This window comes from Scomber japonicus, chromosome 23 (genome assembly GCF_027409825.1).
Source record: "Scomber japonicus isolate fScoJap1 chromosome 23, fScoJap1.pri, whole genome shotgun sequence".
Lineage (NCBI taxonomy): Eukaryota > Metazoa > Chordata > Actinopteri > Scombriformes > Scombridae > Scomber > Scomber japonicus.
Genome location: NC_070600.1, coordinates 11,663,042 through 11,684,750, shown reverse-complemented (window position 1 = coordinate 11,684,750; position 21,709 = coordinate 11,663,042). Strand labels below are relative to the sequence as shown.

The following is a 21,709-nucleotide window of genomic DNA, read 5'->3' as shown; positions in this document are numbered from 1 at the left end:
TAACCGAACTCCATCTGTCAAGTCACGTCCTCTCCCTGCTCTCCCTTCTTCAGTATCACTGCAGCCAGGCTGGGGGCACTCTGGTCTATGCCACCCTCCAAGCCAGACAGACGGTAGGACGGGCAGACAGCTGCCTCTCAGGCCATTGCACATTATGGAGCCTTTGTACATTCAGCCCTTGAACAAAGATAGGGGGAGGATGGAGGAGGACGAGGAGGAAAAAAGAATGGAACAGGAAGAGGGAGAAATGGAGGCCTCCTCTCCCATGGGCTCCACCACAGATGAGGAAACGGATGATGACTCTGAACAAGAGCCCCCACTGGTCGTCCGGAGGAAGGTGTCATTTGCCGATGCATTTGGCCTCAACCTGGTGTCAGTCAAGGAGTTTGACAATGCTGATTTGGCAGAGTCAGAGGTCATCGATGCCCTTGAGAGGGAGGCAACAAATCCATTGGAGGAGTTCTATATGTCCTGCCTGTTTACAACCCCCTCATCCCCAGAAGAGCTGGATCAGAGGCTAGAAGCAGAGATGGTGGAGCTGGAGAGCATTGGGCTTCTCCCAGGAACCACCACACTCCGTGGCATCATCAAGGTGGCCAACCTCTGCTACAATAAGTCTGTTTATGCTCGGATATCCCTGGATCAATGGAAAACCTACTTTGACCTGTTGGCGGAGTATGTGCCTGGATCCAGCGATAGAAAAACGGATAAATTTGCCTTTATGTATACTATGGTTCCTCCCTTTGAGAAAGGGGGGACCAGACTGGAGTTTTGCCTGCGTTATGAAACAGAAGTAGGCACATTTTGGGCTAATAACAAGGACATGAACTACGTGCTGTTCTGTCACCAGAGGGTACAGGGGCCTCCAATGCAAGAAGAGAGTGCTGGCCACAAGGGCAAGAGGAGCTGTCTCATAAGAACTAACAGGTGAGAGAATCTGATGCTGAATCTTTTTTTAAACATGCCACCGCTGAGTCACCAATGCACGTCACTCTTGAATGTCAACAATAGATGTCATAATCAGTATTGAAATGGAGGTTATTCAAAACTATCACTAGAAACTCTTCAAGAAAATAAATCTTTTGCTAGTCCTTACTGTTGCTTCTTACTTCTTGTTTGTGCTTGATTACAGAAATCAAACAAGAAAGCAAAAGCCCCAAAAAATTGAAATTGGTCCTGTGAGAAAAAAATTTGACATTTGACACAGAGTGTCTGTTTAAACTGTGACTCTTATTAGGTACAAGTACAAGCTAGCATTGCTTGCTGGCTGGGCCATTGTGTGTTTACAGAAAACTGTTATATAACTTTTCACTAATGGATGTTTGGACTGTAGAACACATATTGCCCATTTAAGGTCAGGTGTTTTTCCAGGTTTCCATGACGTCTCACTGTGGCAAGGGGTCAGATATTCATATTTTTATCCTCTTTGACACCAATCCATAAAAAGCCTGTTTCCTCTGCTTAAGGAAAAAAAACCTTATCATGTATATACATGAAAATGTGATAATAAAGCACACAAGCATGGCACTGATATATGCTGTCTACATGGAAACAAGGATTTCATCTATTTTGTGCACAACTACCACAATCATGTATCATAATCATTAAAGGGCCAGTACTGTCGGGGTGCAGTACAGGAGAGATGTAAAACAGTAAAACATTATACAAGTCTTGAGGATATCTCTAACTTCTTTATCATAATGTTTTATTATGTGCTGAAAATTGGAAGCATCAAGACATTATGAGACCTGTTAATTTGTGAAAAGAGGGTGACAATGAGGGTGGCGCTTGCAATTGCAATTAAAAGATGGTGGGGTTTGACTATTTCACCAAACCCATCACCAATGACATACTTTATATTGATATAACAGAGGAAAAACACCCATGAAAAAACACAGAAAAATGTAGCATCATTCTAAAATAAAACAGTTGCTGAAACAAATGTAATGTTTTGGATGAAACTCATCATACAGCATATACACAGCTGATAAAGAAATACTGGAGCAGTACTGTTGGTAAAACATATCTGTGAGCTTGCTGTATGTAATGTTGTTTCTTGTTTCTTTGTCGTTTTCTTTTGAACCATAGGAGGGGAAGTGCAGAGGAAAAGACCAGGGACACCATAAACACAGTAACAGTTGCTGCAGGTGTGTAGGCTGTGTGTGTGTGTGTGTGTGTGTGTGTGTGTGTGTGTGTCCTTAAGTGTGTGTGTATAAGTGTGTGCCAGCTTTGACCCTTCTGAGTTTCTTCATTTTGCAGAAGCTGATGCCCCACATGAAGCAGTGGAAGCTGACAGAAAGACAATGGACAGTGCAGAGATACAATCATTATTATACCATGAAGAACACAAACCTTTGGTGAGGTGCATTTATTATCTTTTGGAGGCACAGACTGTACTTAAAGTCTGAAAAGCAGAAAATACCAGAAGTAAAAACTGCTAGCCACAAAACAACTCTCAATCAATACTTTTCAGTTGTTGACTGGTCACATATACAGTTGTATCTGTCTATAGCAGCTGATATAAGCTGTAGTCAGAAAGTCCTGGGCCCCTGCCCATGCCCCCCCACCTCACTGGACCAAGCCTTCCAGTCCCTCATGGCCCCCCACCTCATTATCATTACTCATAATTATCATTATTTACTATTCTCTCTACTATGTCTCCTGCCTCTTTTCTTTGTCATTACTCATTAGCTGCCCCTGTTACAAATGTACCTCACTTAATCCTACATGTCACAAGCACTAGCCAAACTCAACCTCCCAGTTCAGTGTCAACTGTTCTGTTCTGTACTGTCTTGACTTAAGGTCCTAATGTCTGTATGCTTTAACACAGTCCAATTATTCAATGACTTTTTGATATGCTATACTGCTCCAATAAAAAGTCCTAGAAGGATATGGAGAGTCAGCTGACCTGACACTTGAGAACATGTCTGAAATCACTGATGTGCAGACTACTAATAATAAATCTGCATGTAGCCTGCTTGTGAATGTGCAGAAAAGCTGATGATGTAAGCCAAAGTAGGCTCACGTGCTGAGGCTATGGTGATGTTGCAGTGCATTGCAGATATCATTGTTAGATATCAAAGATGAATGGAAACTCACAGAGAAATTCTATTTGTGTCACAAATATTGTTTGATATGAAGCCGGTACAAGGATTTAAAATGCATGTTGGCCTGAAAGACTAAGCAAATCATTGTCCTAGTGGCCTCTGGTTATAGTTCAAGCACATACTCTTGGCTCTACCTTTGACCTTTTTCCTTTTTGACAGGTGGGTAACATAAGAAGCCGGCACAGAGTGGCACGTTTGGCACGTGTGCAAGACATCTTCCAAAGGAGACAGCAGGAACTGAAACCGAAGCCAATATCAACCACGTGGGATAACTTTGCCAGCTCTCTCGAGAAACGCCACAAGAAACCATCCAATGAGAGTTCACAGGTACTCACCTACCATCAGATTCCTCTGCTTACATTGGACTGGAACAATGATAAACCCCAGCAGTGTGAGACTGCTGACAAGGGTGATATTTGGACTGGAACAGCTAAAATGTCAAAAGCGTCGGAGGAACCTTCTGTTGATGATATGTGGGAGGCCTTTCTCAACGGTACAGATGATACAACTAGTGAAGAAACCTCTGTGTGCGATGTATGGCAGGCATTTCTTCATGGGCCGAGCTATAAGGACCATTCTGCTGTTCCAGAGTCAGAGTGGCTGCAGACAGCAATGTTAGTGTCTCCCCCAAATGATAAAGAGCCCCAAACCCAATATGTAGCAAGCAATCAGGAGCATGAATTTCAGTTGGGCACAGATACACCCACCACCTTACAAGCACCCACCTCAACTGCATGTCAGCTGCTGTCAGACACTCGTGAAACATCGTTGGCTAATACTGCCATAAACGTCAATGACCAACAGCCAGCAGAGGAATGTGTCAGTCGCCCAAGAGATGACAACACAGTGACACAGGAGGCATCTCAAAGGTCACAGACGAACTCTGTTACAGACACTCTTCAGGAATTTAGCCTCAGAGGGGCAACGCCCGTGTCCGAGGGCTCCGTTGACAGTTCAACTGAGTGTCACAAGCAAGCAATCCAGGAGCAAGAAAGAGAAGGAATAATAAGAGAAGCAGGAGGAATAAGAGGCGATGAGTCCTCTATGCCACACACAGCTGACTTAGTAACAAGCTCAGGGGAGTCGGAGACAACAGACATGACAGCAATGCCAGAGTCTCAGAATGCCAGCACTGATGATAGGATCTCACGGGGAACAGGGCTGGATCAGGGTCTTTCATACAGCCAGGAAGAGGAGGTTACAGGTACAGCACACAATGCAATGGATAACACGCTGGCATTTAGGGAGACAATCAGACTGGGGACAAAGGATGGGGAGAGGTTTGTGTTCTCTGCGCCCACAGAAAGAGTGGAGGAAGGGATCACAACGAACTGCACGGAAAATAACATATCTACAGAAGAGGAAATATTTAGACCAGAATGTGAAATCTCCCAGAGGTATGCAGATGAAAAGCAGTGCGAGGAAGTCAGCCTGAACCAAAACGGGGAAAACGCATTAAAGCAGAATGAAAATGATGAAAATGAAAAAAGACCTGCACAGTCACATGCAGACGAATTTAATCTAAACCAAACATGTCAGAAAAACATCAGGCAAAGCCAAATGATGGAAAATGAATCAAAAGTGGATGAATCAGAGAGTGAAGATGCAGCATCAAATAACAGCAACGTGGATGGATTTGGACAGAAAGAGGTGGAAACTTCTGATTCTACAACAAGTGAAAAGACAAAGAGACTAATTGGAGAAGCTGAAATGATCCAGCTTTTAGATAAGGAAGCAGAGGAAGTGCTGTGCCTTCAGAAAGAGGAGGAGGACCGCACACAGGCACAGGAATCTGAAATAGATGAACATGTATCAGTCTCAAATCAGACAGACAAAGGCATAAGCTTGAGCTATAGTGGAATAATTCAAGAGAAACAGGTCTTCGACAATGACCATGATACATTTAGACCTTCTCCAAAAGATAAATGCAATCCAAACCAGATGGAGGTAGAAATGAGATGGACTCATTCACAGGAACATATTAAGGGTCATGAGCATGTAGGCAGTGAAATAAGAACAAGAGAAGTTACCGTGAAGGAGAACGTAGCGAAGAAAGACACTTCAACAAAGCTTCAACACCAACCTGAGACATTAAAAAGAATAGAGGAAGATATGAGTCAGAGAGATAGAGCTGAGAGGGTGAGTATTGGAAAGCTGGAAATAGAAGCAGTGGGGGAGTTGATGGGAAACGTTGAGAACCCTCAGGGGAAGAGTGAGAATGCACCAGCTGAAGTGAAAGAGTTGTCAGCAGAAGTTGAGAGCTCTCCACTTGTTGAATATAAAAATTTGTCAGAGGGAACAAAAGACCCTATTACGACAGAAAATACTATAGCACTTGAAGTGATAGGATCAGGATTAGAGGAGATGCTCATAGACAGATTCGGAGAAGACTTGGTCAATGGGATTTGGGAGGATGTGTTTGGTCAGAGAGGCAATGTGCAGGCCTTTAATAGAGACACAAATATTGTTGATGGAGAGGGGGCAAAGCTGACAGATATACTAGATATTACTCAAGATTGCAATCTTTTTTCAAACTTAGACTGCAATGACACTTTTGATTCAGGTGTATTCTCCTTGACAGACTTACCAACCGATCCTAATTTAAGCCTCTGTCAAGGCCTTGAGCAAACTTTAGTCAGTCGGAGCAATGAATTCTCGCCAACAGAAACAGGTCAGTCACTCGGTGAAAAAGAACAAACTCACTTTCTCTTTAAAGTACAGACAGATTCAGATTCAAGTGCTCATCTCAGTCAAGATCTCAACCCCACTTTATCTGCTCCAAGAAGGCAGTCGTTGACTGAATCAGCCCATACTCTCAGCTCTCCAAAGGATCAGGAAAACTACACTCAAATAAAGGAAAGATCAGTCACCCATCAGGAGACAGGCAGCCAAATAGAAGACTGCGTAATAGCCCGCAGGGATAGTTTTAATCAATCAGACCACCCATCTCCCAAACATTCAAGTCCCCCCTCCAAGAAATTAAAAGAGTCTGATGGTTTTGGTTTATGGTGGAGTATATTATACATCCTCAGTCTCATCACCAGAGTTCTAATCTGCGGCCTTGTAGTGGCTGGATTCTTCATCATCATTTTCCTATATGATTTCCCAGCATTCTTTGCAGTCTACATATCTTCAATGTGCTGGTGGTTTTATAAGTGTAAGAGACACCCAGTTACAATGAACAAGGTGGGATGAGTTGAGAGTTTTCAGAGAGAGGAGAGCTTAAAAGGGTGCTGTGTGTGGCATTTTTTAACATCAGTACATCATTGACAAATCAATGGTGACATCATCATACTGTATATTCAAACTGTTAGACCACAGGGAGGATGATTGGAGGCTAGACAGAGGTGCGATCAAACAAAATGCAACATACAGCACTGATAACGTGTGTGTTTGGTTGTGTGATTTTATATTTGGGTGTTTGTTTTTTCCAACTCAAAGTGAATTATTGCAGTGGTTCCCAAACTTTTTTTTGGCTTGTGAAACCTGAAAACCAAGAAATGTATACTTGTGACCCCTTGTCACAATGAATAAATTATAACTCCCAAGATGAAAAAGAGGAGGAATGTATGAAGAAACTCCAATTCCAAACAATCTTAAATTTAATTTAGGAAATTATACAGTAAAATTGAATTCAATTTGTGAACATTATTTGAATATCTGAGCTGATGCAGATTGAGTGTAAACGTATGTGTATGTTGTGTGTATATTTGCTGTGTTTTATGGGCCCAATAGTACTCAACAAAATGGAACAACGTGAGTGTGTGTTTGATTGATGTAGATGAAGGGTGTTTGCAATGTTCGGGCATTGGCAATATGAAAGATTTCTCTTTCCTTGCTTTATTTGAATAAAAGAAATTAAGACAACTAAAGAAACAATTGAAACATTTATTTGGTCTCTAACAAAAGACACATCCCAAAATTTTTGATGTTTTCTGTGCAATGATTTATATTGTACTAGATACTGAGCCCACCAACAGGAAATAAAATCAACCAAGAAAAGACAATAAATAATTGTTGGGTCCTATTTCCTATACTCAAGTTTTGGCATCTATGCATCCAGCAGAAATACGATATTGCTGTTTAAAGGAGTATTTTCAGATGCATTCAACTCTGTGAGCATTTAATTTAGTTACGTTTCATACTTTCTTTTGTCTAACATCTACCCATAACATACTTTTTTTCCTGCTTTAGTTTTTGCTTAATCATTTTCTACTTACACCTTTTTAAAGCACTTAATTATTACTCTTGTATCCTTTACACAACTAATCTTCTCTATAAGTTTAAAAATGATATGATAGCATCTAATCATAACCCTTTGTTAAACAGTTATGCTTATCATTTGTATAGTAACTTACTGTTAAGGCATTGTGAGCTGTTATTGGAAAGAAGTTGTATCCCTCGCTACATCACCAAAAATGTTCGACTTCAGTGGGGTTGGTCTAGCCATTATTCATGAACGAATATCTGAAACATGATTGGAAAATGTCATAATCCTCATTGGCAGTCGTTCAGTATTACTCATTTGATAACTCACTGACCCTTAGATGACACCCCTCACAGACCAGAAGAACCATCTGATGTTCTTTGTTCTGGGATTTGGCGAGTGCTACAAATCTAATTCAGTAATTTCTAGAAACTCACGTCATCAAGAAAAGATCAGAAGTATAACTGCATTTGTAGAACATTTTAGGAAGTAAACATTGGGCATTTCTTGATGTTACATTTCTATCAGTGGGATTATATATTGATTATCAGATGACTCAACTCTGTGAATCTCAGCAGCATGTCTTTAAAATGAATAACGTACTCCCATCCGTGCCTCTGCCTCTAAGGAGTCATTCATTGTTCCAGTTTTAGTGCCTGCTGACAGCGGTTGGAATTAACTCAAATTCACATTGCACACAGACCGTTTTATCCCTGCTCCTCATGAGACTTACTAAAGGCAGTATATCACCAAGTTAATAATACAAAAGGTTAAAATTCAGCCTTTTTGACATTTTGACATTGTGATGTCTTACCAGAGGCCTTTGCAAAATGGATACACACAAAGTAGGAAACCCTTAAATCAAAAACATCATATAGTCAGCACTGTTTTGACACTGCATGGTGAATACATTAACTCCATCCAGTAACATCAAAATGATCAGATGATAAAAATGGGAGAGTGCAACAGGTGTGCAAAAGTACCAGTTGTAACAGTTTCAAAAGGGACGGGATATCCTGTATGAAACTATATTGTATGTTTCCATGGGTGTTTTGTTGATGTGTATGTCTGTATCTGTGTATTTACTGAGAATGTTCATGTACTGAGAATGACAGCAAGTGTGTCATGGATGTCACTGTTCCATAGTAGCCATGTCCAACCTTAAACAAGCATAAAACACAAAATATGAACACATTTCACAACATAATGCACCTCACAGCTAGGGATAATGACATTGGCGAACTTTTCATTCTGGCATTGTGTGTACATAGACATTTAATTGTTGGGTGTTGTGTCACTCCTCACATGTATCATCTGCATGTGCACCACAAGCAGAGAGGTCCCTCTGTGTGACATGTTAAAATGGCGGTTGAGTGACACTGCAGTTCAGTAGAAGTCACTTGATCCTGTCTGGGGTATGCTGACCTTTTGTAAACTGGCAGCAATCCCATGCTGGCACCTTTATCAAACTGGCCAAAAGCCAATGTTGGCACAGCAGAAGGCTACTCTTTACAGGGCACTAGCTCAGAAGAGGCACAGTTCAAACTTGGCACGGCTACAGTAGCGTGCAGATAAAAAGCAGCAGTGACAGGAAGACAATGAGAAACAAGTGCAGAACCTTGATAAGTTGAGTTTACAGTAAGGTGCAAGGCTACTTTTCATATTATCAAATGCCAACATATAAAGGAATCAGTCCTGCGAGAGGTTAGCGGGTTAAGGTTCCACGTCTATAAAACCAGATGGCTGTTTAGAAACGCTCATATCCACAAATCCCATGAAACTAATGAATTAAATCCTCTCACTCCATGGACAGTGTGCCAGATGAATTTTAAGAAAAAAAAGTGTGCCAAGACTTGAAGTTTTTTTTTTTTTTTTTTGCATGGGATCACTTTTACCCTGGTTCATATCAGGTCACTGAGGTTTCCTGAGGTGGCAGAGCAAGACAAATTAATTGACTGTCTGGATCACAGCCCGAACCTTGTGATACAAGTCTCAACTAAAACGAGAGTCCATCAATATACATGGGTGCTGTCCTCTCTCCACATCTCACATTACAGTGTGTATATAACATTACAGTGTGTGTTTGTTGGTATGTGTTCGGTGTACGTGCGTAAGCGAGGGGAGATGAGCAAACTATAATAAGTACCCTGCTTGTCATGTGAGTGATATTCTCAGGAGGGCATTCTTGCAGCTCAGTTGCAGTCATCAAATCATCAGGAGATTAAGGCATTTACTGTTTCTTCCTACTATTGTCCCTCTGTCAGTACTGTCTGTGGGACAATTTTTAGTATTTCACAGCAAATAAAAAATAGGAAGTAATATTATATAATGGAAAGAGTAATAAAATAAACTTTTTTGGTTGTATGTGGCTCCATATGTTTAGAATTTACTGCAAATACTACATAAGATTCATTCATGTTCATTTTTTGCATTTTGGGCAGAATTGTCCAGCAAACAGTATAAAAACAACTAAATTTGCTTACAGTGGAAAGTGCAATGTTTCATTTTTTCCAGCAGATGGCACTGTAGCTCCAGTTTTCAGAGAATCCATGACACTTCCAGTATGCCTGACACAAATATCATGGTTAATGGCTTTGGTCCATACTCAAAAAAAAAAAAAAAAGGAATCATATGATCATCTCAATTCAATATTTGACACAATCTGCATTGACCCTAAATTTAAGGTGTCATTTTGCATGTTAAATAGTCTGAACAACCAGATAATCTATTTTTATCCCTTTGGCAAAATCACTGTGCAGTGAAGTGCACTGCCGGGGACAAGAGGGTGTATGAGGACATGGTATGTGAGTGGATGAGAGCGCAAAATGAGGCAGGGCCTTGTTGTGAGGCCTGAGGGGAACAGAGGCACTCTGCTGACAGATTGGAGACCTGACAGACTGCATTGTCCATACTCTCCCCCAGTCTACAGAACAACTTTTTTTATGCATCCATCACTCCATTCTGCCTTCACAGCCTCATCACCCCCCATCCCCTTGCCATCTCGACCTCTCCCTCTCTCACCAAACCTTCATGCCTGCCCCCACCCCCCCTTGCCTCAGCCTCGTCTCCTTCTCTGACTCCCCTTAGCGACTCGACATTCCCAGATGTCCGCTGGCTCTTACATCACTGAGACAGCCAGGCTTTCTGCTGTTGCCACTTGGCATTTGGAGGCTGTGTGTGAGTGGGACACCGTCACCTCCCATTCAGCACTAATTGTAGTATATACTGGCTGCTAGAAGATTCATATGGAGGGTAAAACAGTGGACTAGTACCATACAGTTGGAGGTTGTCTCTTAACATTTTCATGTGTTTGCTGTCACATTAAAGACAGTAGGTACAACTGAGTGATGGCAGCCACATACTATCAATCAATACCAATAATAAATTGTTTACCAGTGAAATAAGTTACCTCTTTACTGAAGCAATGTGCCTCTTTCATCAATATATAAATCTCTTTTTGACATCAGCCTTCACATTTTTGCATGTATTCGACTTTTAGACAACACTGCACAGTATATCTTAGGCTTTTATAGCATTCATTACAATGCTCCTATTTCCACTGCTTTCATTTGCAGCATTACCGGGAGATGACAGAGTTGTTTGTCATCTTTAGTACTGTCGGCAGGGTTTGTTTCATCACAACGAGGAGGTGTGAGAAAAGAATGAGGAGGAAGACTAACTGGAGAAGAGGAGGAGGAGGGGTGGATATTTCAGTCAAAGAATGCTGTATTAACATGGGATTTGGTGTGGTGTAGTCACGGTTTTTGCATGCATAGGTGAGAGCATTTTGGTAGCCAGCAGCCCTAAATGAATCAAGAATAATATATCACAAATCCTATTTATGTGACACTTGTCAGAACAGAGTTATAAATCAGACTGAGACAGACTAAAAGGTTTTGAAAAGCAAAAGGGTTCTGGATGTCAGGAGTGACAAATACTCTGGGTTAACTGTTTTTATTAGCCTACATAATCTCACCCCATTTTACTTAAAAATACCACAAGTGTCAGGTGAAGTGGCTTGTTAAGATGGACATTTTTTGCAGCGCAGTGAATCATGATGAGCTGTTTTTCTGTGCTGTCCTGGCAATTCAGTCAACTAATACATTCCTGAGAAAATTTGCCTTTGGCAGTCCTTTCTGAACCTTATGGAAAAACGACAGTGCCGGGCAGTTCCTTGTTCTCTGTGAGCTGTCATCCTAGCCAGCAGACATTATTAGGCGATGTGTTCAAGGCTAGAAACCTGCTTTTTTTAGGCTCTTTATCTCAAAAGCAGACAATATGGAATCCCACAGTGAGCAACAAAAACAACTATCCTGCAGACACAATGCCTAGATTATTCTGCTCCTACAGTTTAAGATAACTCACTGCTTGCAAACTCTCTTCTTTATTTATGGTGATATTAAAACTAAATTAATTACTGGCATTTTTACTTCTGATGTCACAGTATGCTGTTTATTTACATTGTGATTTTACTATGTGTGGCTGGGATAGCAATGGCTCTACATGAACCTTGTTGGGTTATGTTTGACCATACACCCCAGAATGATACATAAGAGCATTTTCTAATCTCATCTAATCTCACCCCAATCACCAGCAACTGGCTGAACAACATAATTTGTCTGTGCTTTCCAAAACTGTAACAAATCACTGCTAGAAAATAATGATGTTTTATGATGTGACAATGCTATGATTAGGGTCTGGTTAGATTTACAGAAAGATCGTGGTTTGGATTAAATTGACCACTTTGTTAAGGTTAGGGAAACAAGGTTAGGGGGCGTTCATCTGTCTGTCCTGACACCCGTTTTGCAAATGTCACACTCGCGGTTGGAAACGGAAAACGAACAGTGGTGTCTTGTGTCAACCCATTTGGAAATGTCACACTCACGGTTGGAAACGGGAAATGAACAGTGGTGTCCTGTGTCAAAAGTCCACTGTTGGGTTATAGCCTCCATCCATGAATGTGGAAATTTGTCCACATATAGTAGAGACATCATCTCAACTGGGCAACTGCTCTAGGTCATAATTACTATAAACAGTTAATGGCATCTGTCACTCAAACATAACAAAATACCATTTTTAGGTGACTGACATTAGGACACATGCTCGTTTAATGCCAAAATAGCTGAAAGATTGTAACGCCTGACTGGCAGAACACATTTATGTAGCCCTTTTCTATTAAGTTTAAAAACAGTTCCTAAGTAATACACAGGGCTCAAGACTAAATATTGAAACCTATATGGGAGTACCTTTAATTTTCTAACCCTTGCTTACCTTACTTACTTATAATTGCTACCTCAAACAAATTATAGCGCTGATAACACATTATTGCTCCTCCAGAGCATGACAGCAATTATATTATCATGTCATTAAGAACAAAAATAACCAAACTTTCATTAAAATAATTAGCATTAATCAGTAGATTTGGGTGTTTGGTGACTTTCAAAACTTAATATTGCAACTAGCCCTTTTTGTTACTGGTAGGAATCAATAAAACCTCATTTTGATGTCTTTCCTCTGTAAAAGTTAAACATGCTGTTGAGAAATACTTCTTACCTTTGAGTGGTGTAGCTGTGCTGCTATCATGCTCTTGAAAGTGGGCACTTTGAGGGACAGAAAAAGGTTTTCTCTGAAGTTTGATTACAGCTGCGCAGTCTTACAGCTGACAGCAAGTCAATCATACCAAAGCTGTTGCTATAACAATGCATGAAAAGACCTATAGTCACAAGCGTTTAGTGATCACTTGCTGATGTAATGCTGATGCAGTGTCTGATGAACTGGGGTGATGGCTATTAAAAACACAAAAGCTCAAGCTCAAAACATAGCCATTAATATTAAACTCTTAAAATAATTTAGAAATACAAGCTTGTAAAAGCCTTTTTAGACCAACTTTAAACAGCACCATCCCTTATGAATGAAATCTTTGAAAGAGGTGTAAATGCAATAACTGTGCAAATTAAGTAATTGAGTGGAATAGTTTTAGAGAGCTGTGCAACTTCAATGGAAAATCAGCACTTCCCAAGAGAGCCTCCTACTGTTGTAGAGGAACAATGAGCCAAGTGGAAAAGTGACCTTGTATTTTTTGAACAACAAAATCACTTCATTAAATATATAAAACTAAATTTATATGAAATAAAAAAAATCTGAAGCTGCTATTCAGATTAGTTAAAGACAAGCACCGACACTTAGGTAATATGAAGTGGAGCCAATGGAAGGAGCAAAAGGGTTAAGAAAAGCTTTCGAGATGACCAGGCAGGCCCTACGTGTGTGACAGTCAGAAGACAAGCAGTCGGCCTCTCTGAAAGCCCTCAGTAAATCTGTCTGCATGCCATTTAGAGCGTTGGCCTGACCTAAATGTCAGAGCAACATTTGACAGAACCATATAACTCTCTTTCACTCTCCCCCTCTCTCTCTCTCTCTCTCTCTATGGATCCTTTCTCATTCCCTCAGTGATGTTGGTCTTACAAAAGAGTTAAATCACTCAGACACAGCTCACGGTGTCTGTTCATTTCAAAGGCCCTCAGGCTCCCATAAGACTAGTGAAATGGAAATTGAACGGGGAAGGGCTTGTAAAGCTATTGACATTCTTTTGTACGTTACTGAACCCCTTACAAAACAAGCCTAAAAATGTGCATTCACGGTGTTGAGCCTATTTAAACATCATTATCAACATCAATTTAATTCATATTTCAATATTTAAAAAATACATTTTGAAAGCTAAAACAGCATAGTGCGGTTTGTCATTTTTGGAAGAAGAAAAAAAGGGTCAGTGTTCGTTGTGTAACCTTGTTCTTCTTTGTATGATGAGTAGTAGGAACGTAAAACAACATTATCCACTGATTTTGTTGCCTGCTCCTCACAGCGGAATAGGAATGAGGGTAAGGGTTTTGGACAGAAGGGACAGATTTTGGGGTGATTCATTCAGCGAAACTGGAGCCAAGGTAAACTGTGTCATGTTTCGTGCCTGCGTGCCGTATGTGTTGTGTGTGAAGCCTTACCTCACATGTGTGTCTATGCCCAACACAGTGCCTTGTGTGGGTGTGCGTGGGCGTATGGGTGTGTGAGACGCTGCAGAATGTGTAGAATGTGTGTGTTTCTATCAAGACGCACAAGAACGTGTGCTTGTTTACTGTGTTATATGGCTGTGTGTGGGCAGTTTGGATAGCACAAAGAGTGCACCATATTGAGAACCACCATATTGTTGGCAGCCATGCTCACACGAATGGGTTTTTTTTTTTTTTTTTTATCACATAGCCATCTCTTTCTCTCTATCTATCTTTTTGAGGGAAAGGTCACACAAAGAGCAGGATCTGTCTCTCTGTTTTGACTCTGCTTTAATCTTTTTTCTCATTTCAACTTGTGTTTTTTTCCCTCTGCTGCTTGTGTTTTTCTCTCACTCAATATTACCCTTGCATGTCCTCCAATGATCTTCACAAGCTATTTTTGCAGGATCGAATCAAGTGGTGGTAGAGGCATATAAAAACAACTCAAAATGCATTTTGTCTCACTAATTTTTAAAAGATCTGAATTCAATTCTGAAATGAAGTAATGAGTACTTAAATACACTCCGGCAATTTCAGGATCTGAAGTCTGAAGACCTGCAATTTACCGCCTTTTTGAAACTTGAATTGTTCAATTACCTTATATTAAAAGGTGTGTCTAATAACTCATCCTTTATTTAAATCACTTGCTGTCAGCCACTTCCTTTCATTTTCTTCTTGTCTGTGTCCCTACTTCACCCTCCCATATCTCTTCCTCTTCATTTTACCAATGTGCCCAGCAGTAATCCCTTTGACTTGCCACAGCAGACTACTAAATACAGACTGTAAACACACACACGCATATGCATGGAATAAAGAGGATAAAGACATAGAATGGGTGAAAGGAGGACAGAACAAAACAGATGGAATAGAAAACCAGTTGTTTTGGAGAAGGATTAAGATCGAAAAGGATAGAAGATTGCAATTGTGTGTGTTATTTATGAGAGGTTGCCAGCCACATGGAACCATAAGGTAAAGAATAGGCAGGTATTAGAAAGAACAATGGGAGTAGCAGATGGAAAGAAGAAATGGACAAAAGTAAGGAATGTATAGTAAATAAAACCAGATGCTGAACAGATGAATTCGAGGAAAAAGGGATGTAAAGAAAAGTATGGGATTAAAACGCTGACATAAATCGCTGTCCAGTTGGCAAAGCCGCTCAACCAAATATATTCTGGAATACAATGGTGATTGGCATGCCCCCAGGCCCGCCTCCTTACTGACAAAAAAACACCCACTAAAGTAACCCAGCGAGCGAGCAGGGGAAAGTCTTGCGTGTGGGCGGGGAAAGTTTTGCGAGCAGGAAAATCTGTTCACGAGCGAGCAGGAGAACGTTTTTGAGCAAATTCTGCGCACGCTCAAGCATGTTTTTGTCCTCGCAGGCTAAAAGATTGCTCAAGGGAGCAGAGATGCAGGATATATAAATGAGATCCGCACGCGATTTATGTCAGCATTTTAATCCCATAGAAAAGAGGATAAGAAACATAGAGGGATGAGATGTGTACACTGTTGCTGTGTATGAGGTGACCCTAAGTCCAATCGATTTTTACAGCTGTGCACCTGTAAATCACCAGCACAGGTCTGCATCAGTCTTTCTCTGTATGTTCAGTGCATGTGAGCGTGTATGACTTAAATCACCTGGTCAATTTAACACCATGTTAAAGTCCTCAGTGCAAGTTGTTGTCTAATGACTTGCATGCATGGAGTGTATGTCGAATCCATCTTCTGGTAGCCTATTATCTATCCATACACACTTTGACACATACACACACACAAAATGTGCACATCAGCATTCAGCATACCTCACACCTCTCAGGAGGAATCCAACATGTTTGTTAATGGTAACACAAATTCTTCAAAAGCATCATTTCCCATGCACAGAGGTGGTAAACAGATTCATGAAATGGTCCTTTACCGTCATGCCTAACACACGTCTGTATGTATGTAACAGTTTTGGTATTTAATTGACACACTTCCATCTTGTTTTTGCTGTTCTTGCTGTGTGTCACCTGCTCACCGGATTTCTGTCAAACGCAGTCATTTGAACATTGCCACCCTGCATCTCACTCACACACATGCCTTGTAGAAGGCTCTGTCTGAGCCTAGGGTCTCCTGGGTCTGATTAATGCTCTCTCTATAGGACTCCCAATGGGAGATCACTCCCACAGCTCACACTCATTTATGCACTGCTATGCTTTGGTTTATGTGCGTACACACAAACACACACACACACACAGACACAGACAAACTCAGAGTACAGCATGGGAGTTGCTAACAATGTCTATGCCTCCAGAGCTTATAAGGAAATAGGGAAGGACATGTTCTATACAGAAGTATATTATCTCATCACTGAGTTTGAGTGTGAGTGTGTGCGAGAGAGGGATTACACCATAGTTTTGCAGCACATAAATTGTCCTATAACACACCAAAAGGTAATAAAGTCACAGTTTTTCCCTTAATTACATTCTTCAAAAAGCAATTTGTGTGCAACTACTTTTACCAGAGGTCATTGCAATTCATTGGATGTTGTGGGAGTTTGTGTTTTAGTTTGTGTAAAACTGATTTAGGTGTACAATTGCACACACACCAGCCACTCAAGATACAAGCCAGATTTTTTTTTAAATGCAGCAATCCTCAGTGCAAAGCCAAACTCTGGTAACCTTATCATCCTGCTCATTTTTTAAGCTCATCTGAGAATGGTTCATCTCACAAAATGATGTATAATTATCTCGCCCAGGAACAGCCCCATTCAAAATGAAATTCTCTTTTTGTCTGGGTTATAAAAAGGAGTTCAGCACTAGGCATTATTAAACAATTCTGCTGGATGCTTCGGGTTGTCATGAATTAGTTGACCTACCCTCTCTCCTCAAAAAATACATATTTCTCTGGCAATTTAAAATGTTTCAGGTTGTTGATGATATCAACAGTAAGGCATCTTAGTCTCACATGTACTACATGTTGTAGGGGAAGAGACAAAAGTATTGACCACACAGCATGCTACGCACAGATGATTTGAAAGCTGATGTGTGATTAGTTCAAGAAACCAAATCAGACATTAAACACAAGAAGTTACAACTCATACAACTCCAAAAAAAGAGTTGTCCTCATTCTGATTAATACAAACACACCACTAATCCATAAAAACACTATAACAGAAAGACACAATGCTATCATCAATTACCATCTCCTGTTACCTATCTATGTTCGTCCATGTTTTGTAAACCAGTATCATCTCTTGTTGCCTTTGTGTTTGTTAGTTTTCCATATTGTCTATTTACAGTATGTACACACTAATTGGTGATGATTTCCCATTTTTTTAAATCCTCTTTGCAATTTAAACATGTTTGCAGTGCTAGAGGAAAATTCAGGTCATTCAGGTCATTCAACTCAAAATGTCTTATGCACATAGGAGCAATGATTTTACTGTAATCTTGTGGGATGCCTTGCGTGAAAAGTTAACATTTTGGCTTGGTTGTATGATGCTAACAAAAATGATGCTAATGAAGTTTCAAAAATGGAAATTAATTTTCTGGGGGTGACTGGATCCTGGATCAGATTATGGTGGTTGGAGGATGAAAGGTTATAATATCACAAAACAAACAAACAAACATGAGGATATTGATTGAATTCACTCTGGATTTGCACAGTCCTATCATGGGTATAAGTATTAGTTATGGGTACATTTTACCTTACAGAAGGTTGCAAAATCACCAACTGTAATCCTCTAGAGAACATATCTTCTAAGGAATACCTATACCAAAATCAATCAGCCTTGTAGTAGAAAAGATTTGTTTTGAGATTAATTTTGACATTTGCGACTTCTTAAGAAAACGATTGAGCATAGTTCTTCTGTTGCCAGACCCTATGGAGAAAAGGTAGAAAAGGGAAGAGAAAAAACAGGGTGGTGGGGGGGCGCAGAATACGAGAGGGCAAGGGGAGGAGAAATCTAGGTGGCATTTATAGGAATGGCCGGAGGGGGGGCAGTTGTGGCGTGGTCCCGCTCCTAAAAATACATAATAAGCTACTCTTAAGAACTTATCTTGCTCAGAGTAGAAGTCTTGGATAGGGGATGAATGACAGAATATGACTTCATAATATAGTTTTAATTTTGTCACTTTATGAAACATTCAACTTGACAATCACATTATTGCTTATTTGCTTTTTTGCTATTGAGATCAGCAAACTCAATGACATATATGCCAATATCTACCAAGGTAAACTGAGAGTCCTTTTACTATACTAACTGTACAGTTACCATAGTAACACAAGAGCAGTGTCTGACCTGTGTATAACCCTTGTCATGAGCAGTGTCACGCAGCCAGATAAAGGCAGAGAAAAGGAGAGAGTACCTACAATGCATCAAAATTTCGTTGAAAAGGGAGAGGAATTACGATTGCTGTGAAAGTATTTTTTAATAATCAGTTAAACTATATCAAGTCTCTCTTCATTGAGCTGAAATTATGTCTTTGGGAAGTGGCTATAATCCTCCTCTCTTTGAGGTGCATGATCTCACACATATGTGCGTAAATGCTCTCTTTCTCATAAATGTACAGCAGTTTGTCACTTCTTTCCCTTTAACTCTCTCCCCTCCTCTCTTTCTCCCTCTGCTAACAAGGAGGGTGTAAAAGAAGACAGGCCTGTTATGGTTCACTAGCTACCAGGCTAGTGAAATGTGAGAGGATGGGTGTCTGTGGTATACTGTAAGTGTGTGTGTGTGTGTGTGTGTGTGTGTGTCTCAGTGTGCGCGAGTGCGTTTGAGTGCATAGTAAGAGAATAAGAGACAAGAGAGAGAAAGTAGGAAGGGAGTGGTGTGTGTGTGTTTGTGTGAGTGAGTGAGTGAGGGAGAGAGAGAGGCCTAAGTCCAGTTTCCCTCATTGCTTTTTACACCAATTGATTTTAGTTTGAGTGACAGGCGAGAGGAAACAGCACCTCAGCCTGCTGCTGTCAGCTTATGTGAATAAGTGCCTCTCCACTCTGTCTCTCACTCTCTCTCTCGCTCTCTCTCTCTCTCTGACATCCTCTCTTTTTCCTGTTCTTTCTTTTCCTGCTCCTACACACAAACAATGCACATTGCCTCCTTAACCCCAATCCTCCTTACATACTACATACAACCTTCAACCATTAACCTTTAGGGAACTTATCCCTCTTTTTGAGGGCAGAGTTGACAAATGTTATTTTCTTAGCTGAAAAAAATAAAGGGCCAGTTAATTAAAAGCTTCAGACAAACTTAGGGAAATGAATTGGAAGCTGCCTGTCAGCACTCCATCAGAGAAAACATGTCATAATTGCTCAGCATCAGTGGGTGCCAGTATACCTTGTCGGCGAGCAGAGCAAGAGGGGGCGGGAAAGGCGCTTACAGTGAGACTGCCGTGTTGCTATGGTGACTGTCTTTGCATTGAATCGATAGAAAAGAGATGCTTTGGATTTCGTGCACTTCCCTGCCTTTCTTTCTTCTAGTCCCTCTCTCTTTCCTTCCTTGCTTTGTAGCCTTCTGTGTTGCTGTTGGTTATGTGTACACACACATTTATACAAAAAAAATAGACACCCATCAAGCACAAACGCATTGACATATTGTATATATACACATATACATGCACCACCCAGTTTTCCCTGTGAGGCCCAAAGAAAGGTACATAGAAATAAATTAGGTTCACACCATTACATTGTAAAAATAAATTAATAACATTTTCGGTACAGTTTAATCGAGCTGATACAGACAGAATGTTGAAGGAATGCAAAGGTGACATGGACTGAGGTCCTTTTTGAAGACTGGCGGGTCGAGTCTCAAAGCTTTCCATCAGAATCAACAAAGACCTCAGGTTGCCTTTCATTCACTTCACTACAAACATCTCTGCTTTGTCATCCGTTTCTGATGAGTAGATAATGATAAAAGTGTAAGGTCTTGTATGATGTGTCATTCCAATTATTCTTTGATCAAATATGCCTTTGATGCAAAATAAGACGGACGGCAAAAGATTAGCGGCTTTGTATAACTGAATTAGAATGGATGGAAAGAATCCTTGGTGCTGGATCCATGATGATTATTCTGTAGCAGATGCTTGATCACTGGGAATGAGAGTGTGTTTTATGTGTGAACAGTGCTAAGAGACATACATTTCTGAGTGCTTCATGATTAACACAACCATGACTGGAATGCTCAGCTAAATGAGTCCTTCACCATGGTAACAGATCAGTTTCTATTTCCATGACAACGTTGTGTAACATTCTTCAGTCACCACCTAAAGAGCGCCTGCTAAATGACCATTTTCCTCTTCTGATTTCTGTTTTTGTTTGTTTTATTGCTGTATTATCAGCTCTGATCTTGTAGTACAGTGACAGCCACGCTGCATATTCATATTTTTTTATTTTCCAATGCGGATGGAAGAACTGACAATACAACAGTAGCCTTTCAGAGACCTTCACAGACAGACAGACAGTACCTTTACCGCCATTACAGAGGGTTCAATTCAGTCCAAGCTTGCCAAGCAGCATCTGTGACACTGGAAATCTGGGAAGAGCAAGCTTGTCTAGCTGAGTACACTAATAACAGAACACTCATTTACCTCCACAATGTGCCTACAAACACAGCCACAGAAAGGCAAGTGAAGGAGTCAAAAAATAAATGTATTTGTGTGACTTGTGTTATCAAATCTGTCTTTCTCTCTCCCTCTCTTGTTCTGATATTCCCTCTGCCCTCATTTTGAAAACTAGGGGGGGTGTGGGAGATGGGGATGGGGATGGGGATTCCATTTGAACAAGCAGCCTCTGCATCGCTTGTAGGAGACAGCTTGACTCAGAGAGTGAAAATAGAGAGAGAGAGAGAGAATGGAGGAAGAGCACGTGAGAGGTGTCTTCCGCGCACCAGACAATGCAATCCTTAGCAGGAATAGCGGTGAGCTTTCCGCCAATGGCAGCTCACGCATGGGCCGACGCATGGAGGGTTTCCACGACTACCCCTAACCTTCCCTTACCATCAGTCCTTCCTGACTCCCTCCTTCTTTTTTCTCCCTCTCTTTTCTTCTATCCTCCCATCCTCTGCCCTGAAATAAATGTCAAACAGTTAATAAACACAGCAGCTTGTGCGGTTGTTCGAAATGACCGCTGTGGTTGGTCAATTTGTCAGGATTCACCCATGCAGCTACAGACATAAAACAAACACACAGAGCAAGACAAAAAAAAGCAGATTACACACTCCCCATGATGTGATCTGCAGCATATTCATTTGTGTATTTGTTTTGTTCACATTAGAGAACTATGCCCTGCCAGTTTCAACATCCTAGACACATAACACACACAAACCTTGTATTAATGATACTGGTGTTTTGCATTTACGCAGTTGACTGTTTGGAGCTTCAGTC

The 21,709-nt window shown here is 40.7% G+C and overlaps 1 protein-coding gene across 1 annotated transcript; it reads left to right on the top strand.

Moving 5' to 3' along the window:
• The first annotated feature begins 226 nt into the window (after nucleotides 1–226).
• On the top strand, nucleotides 227–21,311 carry ppp1r3aa (protein phosphatase 1, regulatory subunit 3Aa). The gene is made up of 5 exons (XM_053314243.1): nucleotides 227–927; nucleotides 2,089–2,147; nucleotides 2,260–2,357; nucleotides 3,267–5,529; nucleotides 21,217–21,311. The coding sequence occupies exons 1-5, from the start codon at nucleotides 227–229 to the stop codon at nucleotides 21,309–21,311; spliced, it is 3,216 nt and encodes a 1,071-aa protein (XP_053170218.1).
• Nucleotides 21,312–21,709: the final 398 nt, after the last annotated feature.